This window comes from Microcaecilia unicolor, chromosome 14 (genome assembly GCF_901765095.1).
Source record: "Microcaecilia unicolor chromosome 14, aMicUni1.1, whole genome shotgun sequence".
In the NCBI taxonomy this organism is placed as follows: Eukaryota; Metazoa; Chordata; class Amphibia; order Gymnophiona; family Siphonopidae; genus Microcaecilia; species Microcaecilia unicolor.
The window spans coordinates 29,040,585-29,058,800 of NC_044044.1; the positions used below are offsets into that span (position 1 = coordinate 29,040,585).

General features: G+C 47.2%; 1 protein-coding gene across 1 annotated transcript; it reads left to right on the top strand.

Annotated features, from left to right (window-relative positions):
• Nucleotides 1–1,067: 1,067 nt before the first annotated feature.
• On the top strand, nt 1,068–16,146 carry LOC115458075 ((Lyso)-N-acylphosphatidylethanolamine lipase-like). Its single transcript, XM_030187887.1, has 7 exons — nt 1,068–1,332; nt 5,699–5,787; nt 6,839–7,211; nt 8,193–8,347; nt 8,509–8,620; nt 8,839–9,025; nt 13,390–16,146. Exons 1-7 carry the CDS (start codon nt 1,265–1,267, stop codon nt 13,477–13,479), a joined length of 1,074 nt encoding a protein of 357 aa, XP_030043747.1. The 5' UTR covers nt 1,068–1,264; the 3' UTR covers nt 13,480–16,146.
• Nucleotides 16,147–18,216: the final 2,070 nt, after the last annotated feature.

Sequence of the window (18,216 nt, forward strand, 5' to 3'; positions counted from 1 at the left end):
AACAATTAAGAGGTGATATATTCTGCAAATAATGCAACAGTCCGTAGTGTCAGATCGCTTCTGTTATTGCAACTATGCGGCTAACACTGAGAATCCCCTAATTTGCAACAGGGCAGAACTTTGAGAGGCAGCAACTTTTCAGCCCCCATTTTACAGAAGGTCCAAAAATAACTGACTGAGAGCAAGGAAAAAGCGGAGACATTTCATAAGTAATGCCACACTGGGAAGAGACCAAGGGTCCATCGAGCCCAGCATCCTGTCCAGGACAGCGGCCAATCCAGGCCAAGGGCACCTGGCAGTACAAACATTCTGTACAATCAAGCCATTGTGACATCACTAATGAGGTTGGCTCTTATTGGTGGAATGAGCCACTATGACATCACAATAGGTTAAATCACTGCTCTATGTAATAAAAGTGAGCCAAGTAGAGGACATAAGTACATAAGTAATGCCACACTGGGAAAAGACCGAGGGTCCATCGAGCCCAGCATCCTGTCCCCGACAGCGGCCAATCCAGAAGCTTCCCAAACGTACAAACATTCTATACATGTTATTCCTGGAATTGTGGATTTTCCCAAGTCCATTTAGTAGTGGTTTATGGACTTGTCCTTTAGGAAACAGTCTAACCCCTTTTTAAACTCTGCTAAGCTAACCGCCTTCTCCGGCAAAGAATTCCAGAGTTTAATTATGCGTTGGGTGACTGACTCTCCCGTTGCCAGCCTTGCTACACTAGGTGACAGTGGAGGGGGATAGAAAGTTGGACCCCGGGCCCTGCTACAAATCGTGTGTCACCAAGGTCACAAAGTAGGTCAATGACGTCAGTAATAGTTTTAAAAATATCCTGATTTCATAATACCAACCTGACCCCCCCTGCTCTGCCCACTAAGTAAACCACGCCCACAGCGCCTGAGCCACAGTAGCAACTACAGTTTGAAGGACAACCCCTGTCTCCGCCCCTCTGTCGTCATGGGGGTGATGTAACAGCTCCTCAATCAGCGTTCGAACCCCGCCTCCCCTCCGCTCTGTCCAGGCTCGTCAGTCAGCTGACCCCGGCCACGCCTCCGAATCGGCGATCGTCTGAACCCGTCCTGCGCCCATTGTAGCCCTGGTTCTGACCTCGTTTGTTCCCATTGTGTTCCGCGTTCTGACCCCGCCCATCCCCATTGTGCTCCGCGTTCTGTCCTGCCCCTTCGCTTCTTTTCCCCGCCCCGTTTCCCCCTCCCAGCGCTGGCCTGATCCCAGGGTTCGAGAACCGGGTTAGGTAATGCCCGGGATCAGCGAGGCAGAGGCGGGACGGCTGGAGGCAGCAATGGCCGAGGACCTGGCGGAGCAGTGAGTCTTTGCCCCCCACCCCCCACCCTAGTTCCCTGGGTTACCGAACATCAACAGAACCCCCCCCCCCCCCCCGAATTTATTATAAATTCCTTTCCTTGATTGTTTTCTTGATGCCCTGTTTTCTTTCTTAAAAGGGAGGAGGTTATCTGGGGTCTTGTATAGTACTAGTGTTTCACGTATTATGCTTGGTAAGTTTAAATCCGCCCCCCCCCCCCCCCCCCCCCCCCCACATGTTGCCGTCTGACAGGTCCCGGGAGAGGACAGAGATGAAGATCGGAGGCAGGAAGGAGCCTGGCTTTGGTCCAAAGTTGCACCTGAGTGGCTGTGTTGAATGTAAACTTTAGAACCAAAAAGCAATGATTCATGGATTCAGGGCGGCAGTGTCAGAATATTTCTGCTTGTAATACTGACTTTGCAGTTTTTTTTTATTGCCACAAACGGAGCAGCATCTTTGGCCGGCTGATCCACACAGATTTGGTTTGTGATCATGATTAGTGCTGGATGGAGGAGGAAGGGAAAACCAAGGCACGGAGGAGATCAAAGTTTGCTCTTTTGTTTATTTATTTAAAACATGTATATTCCACGCCATCTACAATTCTGGGCCCTTGGATTGGGATTTAACAACCTGCAGAAACTCAGCTAATGTTACAAAATCCCTAGGGACCCAATTACTGGCACTCTGTGTTTGTGTGTGTCTAGAGAGAGATCATTTCTATAATCGGGCGTCTCCACTTAAATGGTCCAATTCAATGCATTAAGAGTTTAGTCTGTAATGACACCTGGGTGCTTACGCACCTAAATGCTAATTGCTGGCAACCTTTACAGAATCACAGGGTTGGTAAACATAACGGCCCTTAAGTCACGCTAATTCTATAAACTTTCATGGGTTTTTTTTTTTTTTTTTACACATAGGAAGCTAGACTCGGTATATGACGCACGCAAGGTTCCACGTTAGGCGTCACGGACCAAGAAAGGGATCTAGGTGTCGTCGTTGGCGATACGTTGAAACCTTCTGCTCAGTGTGCTGCTGCGGCTAAGCAAGCAAATAGAATGTTAGGTATGATTAGGAAAGGAATGGAAAACAAAAATGAGGATGTTATAATGCCTTTGTATCGCTCCATGGTGCGACCGCACCTCTAATATTGTGTTCAATTCTGGTCGCCGCATCTCAAAAAAGATACAGTGGAATTAGAAAAGGTGCAGAGAAGGGCGATGAAAATGATAAAGGGGATGGGACGACTTCCCTATGAGGAAAGGCTAAAGCGGCTAGGGCTCTTCAGCTTGGAGAAAAGACGGCTGAGGGGAGATATGATAGAGGTCTATAAAATAATGAATGGAGTTGAACCGGTAGATGTGAAGTGTCCGTTTACGCTTTCCAAAATACTAGGACTAGGGGGCATGCGATGAAGCTACAATGTAGTAAATTTGAAACGAATCGGAGAAAATGTTTCTTCACTCAACGTGTAATTAAACTCTGGAATTTGTTGCCAGAAAATGTGGTAAAGGCGGTTAGCTTAGCGGAGTTTTAAAAAGGTTTGGACGGCTTCCTAACGGAAAAGTCCATAGACCGTTATTAAATGGACTTGGGGGAAATCCACTATTTCTGGGATAAGCAGTATAAAATGTTTTGTACTTTTTTTGTGATCTTGCCGGGTATTTGTGACCTGGATTGGCCACTGTTGGAAACAGGATGCTGGGCTCGGTGGACCTTTGATCTTTCCCAGTATGGCAATACTTATGTACTTATGTAAATTGGGGTGCGCAAAAAACAAAATCCTTGCAGAGTGCTACTCTGTAAGTGGTGCGTCAATTGCGCGCTATGTAGAGAATGGTATGTAGCACCGGGATTGGTACCCAACTTTGGGTGCCAGGATTTACACCAAGTGAAACCTGCTGGAAATCCTGGCACATAAGTTAGGCACGGAGCCCCCGAATTCTATAATACTATGTGCATCTTTAGTGAACACCCCCTGACCCCACCCCCTTTTCAGTAGTGCACTAAAGACTTGCATGTGAGTCCTTATAGAGTAACATTTAGCAAGTCGTGTGCACAAATCCTGATTGCAGCCAATTATTTATTTACTAGTAAAAAAGGCCCGTTTCAGTATGAAATGAAACGGGCGCTAGCAAGGTTATCCCTCTCGCTCTTTCCCTCTGTCCCCTGCAAGTCCCACGGCCCCCTTTCTTCCCTTCCGATTTCCAGGCCCTCCCTCCCTCTCCACCTCCCTCTCTCTGTCCCTCCCCCGAGTTCCAGTCCCCCCTCCTCTCTGTCTCACAGACACGTCCTTGCGATGCCTCCACCCGCAGCCCTCCCCTCCCTGACACTGGCCCCACCCATCCCCCTACGTGCACGCCGCCCCCCCTCCAAAATCGCCAACCCCCCTCTGCTACCCTCCCCTCCCCCCTCTTACCGGGGTCCCAGCGGCAGCAGTGAAGAGCCTCGCGAGTCTGCTGCCTTCCCTTCTGTTCGCTCTCAGCTCTGTCTCTGATCCCGCCCTCATTTCCTGTTTCCGCAAGGGCGGGACCAGAGTCAGAGCTGAGAGCGAAGAGAAGGGAAGGCAGCAGACTCCGAGGCTCTTCACTGCTGCTGCCGGGACCCCGGTAAGAGGGGGGAGAAGGAGGGTTGGCAATTTTGGAAGGGGGGGCGACGTGCACGTAGGGACGTCTCTGCCCGCTCCCGCTGTTCTTCAACGCGCGTCTCTCACTGGGATCGTAACTCCCTGCTGACGTCAGGCAAGCAGGGTTCTACTGCTGGCCAGTGACGTCAGCAGGTGGTTACGATCCCAGGTAGACACTTTAGAACATTCACATAGCAAATTATTATATTAGATATATATATATATAAATTTATTTTATTTGTTACATTTGTATCCCACATTTTCCCACCTATTTGCAGGCTCAATGCCAGTAAGTGGTCGTTAGCATCCAATTACTGCTAGTTATTGGCTCATTACTCGAAATGCAGGCGCCCAAATTTGGCTACGCAATTTGAAATCTTCCGTCCAGTGTACTGCGGCAGCCATATAAGCAAACAGGATGCTAGGAATTATTAGGAAAGAGATGGAAAATAAGGCCGAGAATATTATAACGCCTCTGTATCGCTCGGTGGAGCGACCTCACCTCTAGCATTGCGTTCAGCTCTGGTCGCCGTATCTCAAAAGAGATATAGTGGAATTAGAAAAGGTTCAAAGAGGAGCGACCACAATGATAAAGGGGATGGAACTCCTCCCGTATGAGGAAAGGCTAAAGAGGTTAGGGTTCTTCAGCTTGGAAAAGAAACGGCTGTGGTGGGGGTGGGGGGAGATATGGTTGGGGGTCTATAAAACCATGAGTGGTGTACAAAGACCAAAAGACTCTCATTGGAATTGCGTGGAAATACTTTTAAAACAAATAGGAGGAAATATTTTTTGCATGCAAAGAATAGTTACGCTCTGGAACTCGTTGCTGGAGGATGTGGTAATGGCGGTTAGCATATCTGGGTTTAAAAAAAAGGTTTGGATGAAAAGTCCATATATTATTGGACTGGACATGGGGGAAGCCACTGCTTGCCCAGGGATTGTTAGCATGGAATGTTGTTACTCTTTGGGGTTCTGGAATGCTATTTGGGTTTCTGCCAGGTACTTGCATCCTGGATTGACCAATGTTGAAAGCAGGATACTGGGGTAGATGGACCATTTTTCTGATCCAGTATGGCTATTCTTACGTTCCTATGGGTGCTATGTATAGAATCCAGGGGGTAGCATGTAAAGTTGTGCAGGCAAGTTATAGAAGTGGCAGTTGCACATCTAACTTTAATTCTGAACTGTTACACTCAATGTGTAATTAAACTCTGTAATTCAGTTAGCTTAGCAAGGTATAAAAAAAAAGTTTGGATACCTTCCTATAAGAAAAGTCCATAAGCCATTATTAAGATGGACTTGGGGAAAATCCACTGCTTATTTCTAGGATAAGCAGCATAAAATCTGTTTTACTGTTCTGGGATCTTGCCAGGTACTTGTGACCTGGATTGGCCACTGTTGGAAACAGGATTCTGGGCTTGATGGACCTTTGGTCTGTCCTAGTCTGGCAGTACTTATGTACTTATGACTATTAGTCTGACCCAGCATGGCTATTCTTACATTCTTATGTACTTTCTGGGTCCCTAGTATCAATCATCTGATAACCCTACGCTATGAGACTCCATTACTCTCAGAGAGCCCCACTGAACCTGACATCGGAGTGAGTGCTGGTCTGATCCCTAGCAGAGGATTTCCTTGCTTCTTTGTTTCCTTGTGCAGTGGAAACTCAGCTGACAGTCGGGGGTTGGGTCCTCTTAACCTCCTCTCATTCTGGTCATTTTTCTCTCTTTTAATTCCTTGTACAGGCAGCAGAACTGGTTAACTGGCTGGATCCCCTCGTGGTGTCCCACATCCATGTCTCAGCTCAAAGCGGTGGAAACCAGAATCCTTCAGTGTGAGTGGCAGTCCCCTCTCCCTTCTTTTGCAAGTGAGAGCAGAGAGTATGGGAAGCACTGCTAAGCAGGAATGAGGTGCATTGGATGAATTGTGTGTATGTATGTGTTTGCAGGAGCGGGGTATATTATTTTTTTTTTTTGTTACATTTGTACCCTGCGCTTTCCCACTCATGGCAGGCTCAATGCGGCTTACATGGGGCAATGGAGGGTTAAGTGACTTGCCCAGAGTCACAAGGAGCTGCCTGTGCCTGAAGTGGGAATCCAACTCAGTTCCTCAGTTCCCCAGGACCAAAGGCCACCACCCTAACCACTAGGCCACTCCTCCACTTGAGGTTCTACATGGAATGTTGCTATTCCACTAGCAACATTCCATGTAGAAGTCGGCCCTTGCAGATCACCAATGTGGCCGCGCAGGCTTCTGCTTCTGTGAGTGTGCAGGACGTCAGACTCACAGAAACAGAAGCCTGCGCAGCCTTCTACGTGGAATGTTGGTAGTGGAATAGCAACATTCCATGTAGAATCTCCAACAGTAGCAACATTCCATGTAGAATCTCCAATAGTATCTATTTTATTTTTGTTACATTTTTGTACCCCGCGCTTTCCCACTCATGGCAGGCTCAATGCGGCTTACATGGGGCAATGGAGGGTTAAGTGACTTGCCCAGAGTCACAAGGAGCTGCCTGTGCCTGAAGTAGGAATCAAACTCAGTTCCTCAGGACCAAAGTCCAACACCCTAACCACAGTGGGTGCTGCAGGGCAGGAATGAGGTGCATTGGATGAACTGTGTGTGCATGTATGTATATGTGTGTTTTGGATTAAGTAGCAGGGTGAGTTGTGAGGCAGGAGTAGGGTGTATTTTCAGACTTGTCTGCGTGTCTTGGTGAGTGGTAAATGGATTAGCAGTGGGTACTGCAGGGCAGGAGTGAGGTACTTTGACAGAACTATGCCTGGAGGAGGAAATCTCAGCACTGGAACATTGGGGGGGGGGGGGGGGAGGTGTTGTGAAGCAGGATTCAGGTGCGCTAATAGTCATAAACTGTCTCCGTCTAGGCATTAAGAACAAGTTTTCCACCCGCTACGTGTCCCTCCTGAACCAGAATAAGATATGGACGCTAACGGTGAGCCCCGAGTACAAGGACCGCACCCCGCTGGTGATGCTGCATGGCTTCGGAGGGGGGCTGGGCCTCTGGATCCAGAACGTAGACTATCTGAGCAGCTGGCGCACCCTGCACGCCATGGACCTCCTGGGCTTCGGCCGCAGCTCCCGACCCACCTTCCCTCACGACCCAGAGGGGGCCGAAGAGGAGTTTGTGAACTCTATCGAGAGCTGGAGGGAAGAAATGGGCATTCAGAATATGATTCTCCTTGGGCACAGTATGGGCGGCTTCCTGGCAACTTCCTATTCCATTAAATACCCCGACAGGTAAGCAGCAAACGCTGGAGTAATTACTGTTACTGTATGGACAAAATTAACAAGAAGGATTTTCATAATTTCTCACTCCCTCTTCCTCAGCCCAAACTGTTATCCTAATTTTAAAAGCAAGATAAATTGAATTATGTTCTTACTGGCCTATAGTTACAATCTGTCTGAGCTGTCCTGACATGGGTTTAATCCTTTCTTTTGGTGGTTAAGACTAGGTGATAAACTCACAGGGACCTAGGCAATTCTCAGCGGGGGCCCACGAGGATCATCTCTCTTACCTTGACTACTAAATAGTCTGTGCCCCCTGGTGGAGGTGATCTGTCCATTTTGTCTCACCTGTGGAATAACTTAAGTAGATAAGTATTGCCATACCGGGATAGACCTAAGGTTCATCAAGCCCAGCATCCTGTTTCCAACAGTGGCCAATCCAGGTCACAAGTGCCTGGCAAGATCCCAAAAAAGTTCAATACATTTTATGCTGCTTATCCAAGAAATAAGCAGTGGATTTTCCCCATTTTAATAATGGTCTATGAACTTTTCCTTTAGGATGCCATCCACACTTTTTTTAAACCCCGCTAAGCTAACTGCTTTTACTACATTCTCTGGCAACGAATTCCAGAGTTATTTCCGAAGCTTCTGTCTGAGAGTCATTAGCTGCTGTTTAGAAATAAATCGAAGACCTTTTTATTTGCACTGATGTAACTTTACTGAATTGGATTTGCACTGAGGCTGCTGAATCATAATTCTGTGAAACTGGAAAAAGCAAATATCTTTTACATACAGCTTTGATCTATTTTGGAAGTGGTTAATAAATCATTTAAAATAAATTTATGTCAGTTTTTATTATAATATTTGCTATGTGGACCGTACTGATTTATGTACAGTAAAATAAATGATAAACGATAAGAACAGATGAAATGCATGAGCTCATGTTCTCTCAGATCTCCTGTTTGACCGTTGCCTTCACTTCTTTTTCTACAGGGTGAAGCATCTCATTCTGGTGGATCCCTGGGGCTTTCCCCAGATGCCCACAGATCCCAATGACATCCGGAGGCCCCCCACCTGGGTGAAAGCTGTAGTCGCCATCTTTGGACGTTCCAACCCACTGGCAGTATTGAGAGTAGCGGGACCCTGGGGTAAGTGGGCGGAAGATGGGTTTTTCCCTTTTTAGAATTGTTAATCCTCTCTCTCTCTTAACCTCTCTTTTAGTTTTAGGGGCCCTCCCCTCTGTGCTGCCATCTCCCTTTCCCTTCCCTGTTTCGTGCCGGCGCTGATTTGACCCCTCCGTGTCTCACAGGTCCAGGACTTGTACAGCGGTTCCGACCCGACTTCAAAAGGAAGTTTGCGGACTTGTTTGAGGACGATACGATTTCAGAATACATTTACCACTGCAATGCACAGACACCCAGGTAAGGGAACGAATGATGGTGCGGCCGTCTCTATTAACAATAATGTTCAATGTAATGAGGCCATCTGTGTACACGGAGCTGTACAAGATGATTCACAAGGGCTTCAGTACCTGAAAGAACCGACAGCTATAATGCTTGAGGATAGGGAGGCTGAAGTTCTGAACCCCCTTCCAGCACCCTTGGCATCATCACTGTTCCTGTTTTTCTCTTCCTGGCAGCGGTGAGAGTGCGTTTAAAACCATGATGGAGAGGTTTGGTTGGGCCAAGAGACCGATGATGTCCCGAATCCACCTGATCCCCAGGGACCTCCCCATCACCTTTGTGTACGGAGCTGAAAGCTGGATCGACCTCAGCACAGGGGAGAAAGCGAAGAGAGAGCGGCCGGGCTCCTACGTCAAAACTGTGGTAAGGTTTCTAGGGAAAATTCGAGGAAGCTTATCCCAATGCCACGACCTAACCCTAAGAACCCACCTATTCATCACCTGTTCCTGTGACGACGGCAATGACTCGGACCACGCCTCTTCCCTCCTCCAACCCCTCTCCCTTATAATATTACCTATCCACACATCCCCATTGCTCTGCTAAGCTTAGCCTGTTTTTCTCTGCATAATTCTACTACTATGTAAGCCGCATTGAGCCTGCTATGAGTGGGAAAGTGCGGGGTACAAATGTAACCAATAATAATACCAACTTAACAAAAGGAGTTTGATAAATACAGTGGTGGAAATAAGTATTTGATCCCTTGCTGATTTTGTAAGTTTGCCCACTGACAAAGACATGAGCAGCCCATAATTGAAGGGTAGGTTATTGGTAACAGTGAGAGATAGCACATCACAAATTAAATCCGGAAAATCACATTGTGGAAAGTATATGAATTTATTTGCATTCTGCAGAGGGAAATAAGTATTTAATCCCTCTGGCAAACAAGACCTAATACTTGGTGGCAAAACCCTTGTTGGCAAGCACAGCAGTCAGACGTCTTCTGTAGTTGATGATGAGGTTTGCACACATGTCAGGAGGAATTTTGGTCCACTCCTCTTTGCAGATCATCTCTAAATCATTAAGAGTTCTGGGCTGTCGCTTGGCAACTCGCAGCTTCAGCTCCCTCCATAAGTTTTCAATGGGATTAAGGTCTGGTGACTGGCTAGGCCACTCCATGACCCTAATGTGCTTCTTCCTGAGCCACTCCTTTGTTGCCTTGGCTGTATGTTTTGGGTCATTGTCGTGCTGGAAGACCCAGCCACGACCCATTTTTAAGGCCCTGGCGGAGGGAAGGAAGTTGTCACTCAGAATTGTACGGTACATGGCCCCATCCATTCTCCCATTGATGCGGTGAAGTAGTCATGTGCCCTTAGCAGAGAAAACACCCCCAAAACATAACATTTCCACCTCCATGCTTGACAGTGGGGACGGTGTTCTTTGGGTCATAGGCAGCATTTCTCTTCCTCCAAACACGGCGAGTTGAGTTCATGCCAAAGAGCTCAATTTTTGTCTCATCTGACCACAGCACCTTCTCCCAATCACTCTCGGCATCATCCAGGTGTTCACTGGCAAACTTCAGACGGGCCGTCACATGTGCCTTCCGGAGCAGGGGGACCTTCCGGGCACTGCAGGATTGCAATCCGTTATGTCGTAATGTGTTACCAATGGTTTTCGTGGTGACAGTGGTCCCAGCTGCCTTGAGATCATTGACAAGTTCCCCCCTTGTAGTTGTAGGCTGATTTCTAACCTTCCTCATGATCAAGGATACCCCACGAGGTGAGATTTTGCGTGGAGCCCCAGATCTTTGTCGATTGACAGTCATTTTGTACTTCTTCCATTTTCTTACTATGGCACCAACAGTTGTCTCCTTCTCGCCCAGCGTCTTACTGATGGTTTTGTAGCCCATTCCAGCCTTGTGCAGGTGTATGATCTTGTCCCTGACATCCTTAGACAGCTCCTTGCTCTTGGCCATTTTGTAGAGGTTAGAGTCTGACTGATTCACTGAGTCTGTGGACAGGTGTCTTTCATACAGGTGACCATTGCCGACAGCTGTCTGTCATGCAGGTAACGAGTTGATTTGGAGCATCTACCTGGTCTGTAGGGGCCAGATCTCTTACTGGTTGGTGGGGGATCAAATACTTATTTCCCTCTGCAGAATGCAAATAAATTCATATACTTTCCACAATGTGATTTTCCGGATTTAATTTGTGATGTGCTATCTCTCACTGTTACCAATAACCTACCCTTCAATTATGGGCTGCTCATGTCTTTGTCAGTGGGCAAACTTACAAAATCAGCAAGGGATCAAATACTTATTTCCACCACTGTATATATGAAGATAGTTTGGAGGTGTCCCTTTAAATTGGTGGAAAACAAATGCTTTCACCCCATATACAATTTAAATCTTTAACAAATGGAACCTCAAACCTCCTAACAGGGAACAATACCAGAGTACTACCAATCCCTTGTATAAACAGGAGTGGGTTCCTATTTAATAATAAAAATGAAGAACTCAAAAAAAGAGGGACAGAGTACATAAGTAATGCCACACTGGGGAAAAGACCAAGGGTCCATCGAGCCCAGCATCCTGTCTACGACAGGCAGGGCCGGTCTTAGGCAGAGGCGACCAAGGCGGCCGCATAGGGCCCCGCGCCTAAGGGGGCCCCGCTCAGCGTGCCTCAACTCTGCCTCGTGCCTCCGACCCGGGACCGCATCGAGTCACTCAACCTCTCTCCAGCCATAGGCAGATAAAGCATTCCTGGCATACCTTGTACACTGTAGGACCGTGCTGGATCTTTTATATATATATATAAAACTCACCCTCAACGTTCTGAAGACAGTGACGTCAGTGAAGCCAAGCCCTGACTTCCTTCAAAAAGGTTCGAAGGTTCGTGGTGGTGAAGCCACCAAAATCGCTCCGGGCCCCGCCCTCGAGGGCGAAGCAACGGCAGAACAACGAAGGGGTTGGCAGGGAAGGAGGCAGGGAGGCCATGGATTGGGAGGGCAGGGCTCAGGGAGAGAGGGGAATTGCTGGAAAAGGATGAATGGAGGGGGCAGGGGACAGATGGCCATGGATTGGGAGGGCACGGCTCACACTCTCTCTCATATACAATGTCTTTCTGACTCTCACTCTCACACACTCTGTCTCACACTGTATCACATTCACTCTCTATGTGCCACACAGTCACTCACACACTCGCTTGGTCTCATACACTCACTCTCGCAGAGAATCTGTGTCTCACACACACTCTCTCTCTCGCCCACACACGCACACACTCTCTCACACTGTGTCTCACATACACACTTGCACACACTCTCATTCTCACACACACACTCTCTCACAAACACACTCACACCCAGACTCACTCTCTCTCTCACACACTCACACTTTCACTCTGACTCTCAAACAGTCACTCTCACATACACTCTCCCAAACATTAACACTCCGAGGAAAACCTTGCTAGCGCCCGTTTCATTTGAGTCAGAAACGGGCCTTTTTTACTAGTTTCTTAATATTTTTCCTTATTTTCTCCTTTGTTATGAGAATTGGAACTACTAATTGCAGTGGACTTGAATAATTTCTAGGGAGGGGAGGTTTCATGATGATAGCATTGTGCTTATTATTTCAATCAGTTTTTTTTGTACAAGTTTAGCTTCATTTGTCTTTATTTGAAATTTAATAAAGAAAAAATTTTTTCTAAAAATGGAATAATCTTATCAATGGGGTGGAGCTAGGGTGGGTTCGGGGCTAGGATGGGGCCCCACCAAATTGGTCTGCACAGGGCCCCGCACTTGCTAAGACCGGCCCTGACGACAGGATGCTGGGCTCGACAGGGAGGAAAGAGAAAAGGGAGAGACAGAAGTAATGAAGGAGTGATGATGAGAAGCAGGGGACGAATGGGATTTTTATTTATTTATTTATTGTTACTTTTGTACCTTGCGCTTTCCCACTCACGGCAGGCTCAGTGCGGCTTACGTGGGGCAATGGAGGGTTAAGTGACTTGCCCAGAGTCACAAGGAGCTGCCTGTGCCTGAAGTGGGAATCCAACTCAGTTCCTCAGTTCCCCAGGACCAAAGTCCACCACCCTAACCACTAGGCCACTCCTCCACTGTTGCTACTATTTGAGATTCTAAATGGAATGTTGCTATTCCACTAGCAACATTCCATGTAGAAGTCGGCCCTTGCAGATCACCAATGTGGCCGCGCAGGCTTCTGCGAGTCTGACGTCCTGCACGTATGTGCAGGACGTCAGACTCACAGAAACAGAAGCCTGCGCAGCCTTCTACATGGAATGTTGCTAGTGGAATAGCAACATTCCATGTAGAATCTCCAATAGTAGCAACAGAATCTCAATAGTAGCAACATTCCATGTTGAATCTCCAATAGTAGCAACATTCCACGTAGAATCTCCAATAGTAGCAACATTCCACGTAGAATCTCCAATAGTAGCAACATTCCATGTTGAATCTCCAATAGTAGCAACATTCCACGTAGAATCTCCAATAGTAGCAACATTCCATGTAGAATCTCCAATAGTATCTATTTTATTTTTGTTACATTTGTACCCTGCGCTTTCCCACTCATGGCAGGCTCAATGCGGCTTACATGGGGCAATGGAGGGTTAAGTGACTTGCTCAGAGTCACAAGGAGCTGCCTGTGCCTGAAGTGGGAATCAAACTCAGTTCCTCAGTTCCCCAGGACCAAAGTCCACCACCCTAACCACTAGGCCACTCCTAGTGGATGAGGCGTGGCTTATTTTTTTTTTCTGTTTCCATTATTTCCTTAGGCTATTGAGGGAGCATCTCATCATGTCTACGCCGATCAGCCTCATCCCTTCAATGTCGTGGTGCGGGACATATGCGACGATGTGGACTGATGCAACGAACTGAACCAGCCGTTGCAGAGAGAAGAGAATGTCAGGCTGTTGAAGTAGGGATGCAACCAGGTTCCCACCTCCCTCCAGGACTGTAGCACTGGATTTCTAACCCCTCTGGGATGGGCATCGGCTCACACAGTTTTTTGCCCTGCCATCTCCTATGCTTGACTCTTGCAGCTTTTCACCCGGTTTCACCACTGGCAGAGACACGGCCTTCATCTAGCGTTTCCCAACAGGTGTCACGTTTTCAGACTAAGTAGATACGTTTTACTTCCACCCCCCCAAGCCACTGTCATCCTGCTTTTCTGGTGGGAAACAGAGGCGCCAAATTACAATTACACACAGACACTGTGGGGGTAAAACCAAGAGTGGACTCTACAGCTAGAATCATGGTTTGACAACCGTCTCCCTCTCCGCCTGACAAAGTGCGTCCTGACTGATCACCAGCTCTCGCCCATCCCTTCTTGAGTGTCTGCAGGGTGATCAGCAGGCTAAAGTGAACCTGTTCTGTGACAGCCATGGGAGAGGAGATTCTAGGGCTCCTCCTCCTCTCTCTTCATCCAGGGGGGGCATCTAGTATTCTGTTTCCCCTCTTTCATCCCCAAGGAAAGTGTTACTGTATCCGCCACAGGGCTCATGGAGGGCATGGAAGGATAGTGCCTTATGTCACACTGTGGCAGCTGCTCTCTGCTCCCTTGAAGTCCAACAAACCTGAACACTCCTGGCCCCTCAACCCCCTCTTAAATTAAGGAGCAGATATTACTTTTAAGCTCTGAAGCGTGCATTTGCTATACAATAGTGCCACCCAGTGGTGAGTTATAGGAAGTGCACCAGAGTTGTTAATGGGGTTTTTTTTTTTTTTGCCATATTTTTGAAGATTTTATTCTAAGACGTAACAAATCTTATGCTGTCATGCTCAAGACGGGTACCTTTACTTTCTATAAATGTAATGTTTTTTTAAGAACTTGAGCAGGTCTCCTTTTTTTTTCATTCCAAGAGGAGTTGAAAAGGACAGTCACAAGAACTTTCCCGCTTCTTGTTTTTTTTTTGTTTTTTTTTGGAAACTTCACCCTCCCCCACCCCTTCCCCCAGTCTGGAACTGGCAACATTTCATTACAACAACCAAACCAAAAATGGTGTGAAAAAATATTAAGTTACAGGATTATTATTACAGAGTTAAAGCATTATTTGAAGTTCCTTGTGCCAAAATGTGCTTCCCCCCCCCCCCCTTGTCCTCGTAAGTGCCTGCGTTCTCTCGGTACAGCGTCACTACCTCGCCAAGCCAACTGCCATCCTTAGTGGGCAGCCCCCCCCCCCCCCCCCCCTTGCCAACAAGTCAGGACTGATGCGTCCCATTTACTGAAGTATTACATTATCGGGCATCAAGAAAATACGAATTTTCAAGTGTGCCTGTGAGAATAAGCACAACAGCTAACTTTGCAATCGCCATACAATCATTTTGGCTTGGTCAGCATGGTGCGGGGAACTACCACCGTATGTAAGGGCTGTGTTTGCTTTCATGGACAGCTCGCCTCTCAAAGGGGTTGTGTGTGAACTGTGTTCTCTAAGGGCTGAATGTTTTAATTATGTGATTGGATGTAGCAACATCGCCAAATCCATATTGGTGCTCCGGTCTCTCCGACTCTCCAATTCCATCCTTATCTCTTATTTCTGATTCTTTACCCCCCTTGGCTCACCCTCCCTCTAACTCGCGTTGTGGCTACGATCCTCTCTCAGCTAATGGCCAGTGCTGAAAAGCGTCCTGCTCTGAGAAATTAAAGGGTTTCATTACTTCTTGACTTTTCTAACCCTGGTACTGCTGTCAGTGCTAGGACTGTCAGGCATAATAGCGTTTCTCTGTCCCCACAGCCGTTGGGAACATTCTTCCAGCATGTCTCTCTCCCTTGAGGGGGGGCATTTCAGCTATTGGTTTAATTTGTGGTTGCTAAAAATGTTTGTAAAATAGTTGCTCTGTTTAATTTATTTTAGGAAACTTGTTCTGCGTACCCTTTGGTGTGGTCGTTTGTCTCTGTCTGGACTTCTGGCAAGAGACAATACTTAGGCCCGCCAGGAAATTGCTTTTTCTCTCTCTACCTAAACGGTGCCCCCTCTTCCAGGGTGGGACTGTTTCCCTGAATCCTACCCCCACAGAGTTGGAGCAGGTGCAAGGCAAGCTGCTTTTAACACATGCACTTTACCTAATTTTCAAAAGAGTAGCTACTGTACTTTTACTGTTTCTGTTTCAAAATTAAAATAAATATCCCTGTGATTTACAAGTGTACAAGAATTTGAAAACTGCCTTTTCAAAGGAGTCGGTTTGCTCTCCGGCTGATAAAGCATATGGAACTTCGGAATCTCTGAAGTGTTGGGAGAATTTGGAATTCTTCTGTTCCCCTTCCCTTCCCGGCCAAGGTTGCACGTTTATGTCGGCATTTCTGGAGGCTCATGCACATGGCTGCTGTGGCCTTAACATACTGATTTCTGTGCCTAACGACGTCCCCTAGGCCTCCTGTAGGACCGGTGAAGGAAACGCAGAAAAAGCTACATTAACAAATGTTGTAGCAACTTCGGATTATTATCAGTCGATGTTCATATATTAATGTTTCAGTATTTTGTTTCTCAAACCTGAAGGTATTTTTCTAAAAAAAAAAAAAGATTGACAAATTGTACGAATAAAGAATATATTAACAGTGTAAAATGTCTGACCTGACTGACTTACAATGTATATAAATATGAGGTTTTCTTCTGTATTAACAGACATAACTTTTGTGGCACTGGCCAGTCTGATACCTTTGTAACTTTTTTTTTTCTAATTGTAATAAAAGAGAAAAGACAATTTCTGTTTTGTATTTCACTGCCCTCCTAGGCTCAGGTCCAGGTAACATCTCACTCCCTGTTGAAATCTGGGTTCTATCGTGTAAACTGGCTACGTTCCATCAGTGAGCACCTGGCTTGTTCAGAGATGCTAACCTACCTCCATAAGCTCTAACCTTTGCAGAATGAGCCTTTAAAGGGCTGGTGTTAGGGGGTGTGGGTGGGGTGTATGCAGTGGGTGTTGTGTGATGAGCGATGCCAGCAACTGAGAGGGTCACGATTCATATACCGGGGCAAGGAGGAGACAGCGCTTGAACTGAGGAAAGCAAAAAAGCAGATCGGTAATGGATATAAGTAGACTTTATTGATAAAGTTTCTAAAAAGAGTATTGCCTGACACAGGCTGTGTTTCGCCCAGCAGGACTGCGTCAGGGGCTATTAGATGATCTGTATCAACAGATATTTCTAAAAAGAATGTACCGTATTTTTCGGACTATAAGACGCACCTGACCATAAGACGCACCTAGGTTTTAGAGGAGGGAAATAGGAAAATAAATAAATTTCGGACTATAAGACGCACCTTTTCCCTCCTCTAAAGCCTAGGTGCGTTTTATGGTCTGGTGCGTCTTGTCCGAATGCAGGGCTCCCGATCTCTCCGTTTTCCAGGGCCCCCCCCTCCGTCCCTCCCTTCGTTTTCCAAGGTCCCCCCTCCCTCGCTCCTTGAGGGCGGGACCAGAGCTGAGAGAGACATCAGAACGGAAGACTGACGCGCCCAGCGGGCATCTTTTTGCTGCCCTGACCACGACCAGGTCAAACTTTTAAAATTTGGAGGGAGCGAGGGGGGACCTTGCAAGAGGGAGCGAGGGGGGACCTTGCAAAACGAAGCGAGGGAGGGACCTTGCAAAACGGAATTACGGTGCTTTTAAAACTACATTCGGACTATAAGACGCACCCCCCCCATTTTCCTCCCAAATTTGGGGGGGGGGGGGAAGTGCGTCTTATAGTCCGAAAAATACGGTATGTTTCAACAATTGGTGTGAAACAACTGTACCAAATTCAGGAAAAAAAAACCCAGCATAGGTTGTATTCATATAACTGAGAAACGGCTTGCAACAAATGTCAATCGTGCCTCCAGGTAACAAAAAAGTGTTGAAACATATGTTCTTTCACAAGTACCTCTTGATACAGATCACCTAATAGCCCCTGACGCAGCCCTGCTGAGCGAAACACGGCCTGTGTCGGGCAATACGCTTTTTTAAAAAATGTTATCAATAAAGTATACGTATATCCATCACTGATCATCTCGGAGATTGCGGATCGTTTGCCTTGCTGTTGCTTGAGCTGAGGAGAGGAGGAAATGTACCACTCGCTGGCCTGCACCAATGGGGGGGGGGGAGTGGAAAGAGCCTACACCCAACCCCTCTCCCTGCTAAACTCTCCCAAGGGCTATTGATATTGGCCGTTCCTTCTAAGAACACCATCCTGATTAGAACTGCCTGTGTGTGTTTTGGATGGGTCCATGAAGCTTGCTGGACTCTGACAAGAGTTCAACCCCCCCCCCCCTCACCACCTCCTCTCTTCCTTTTTCAATGATCCGCAACATCCTCTGTGAGTGAATGGTTGGAACTGGAGTCGCTCCGCTTCAGCCATTCTTTCTCACCATGGGAACGGAATTTCTGAGAGCCCCGTGTTCTGTTTAAGGCTCCCTGGGTGAAAGGCACTGGCCAGTGCTTGATCCATCCCAGTACAGGCACCCAGCCAGTGGCTGTTTTGGAGACTTATCACACAGTGGAGGAGGAGGAGGAGGAGGATCAGGACTTCGCCGACAGGTACGGAGAATGGGGACGGATGAGTTGCTGATTAATGCCGAACAGGGCTCCATCTGTGCAGCTGAAGCCGCTTCAGATCCATCAGAAATAAGTCT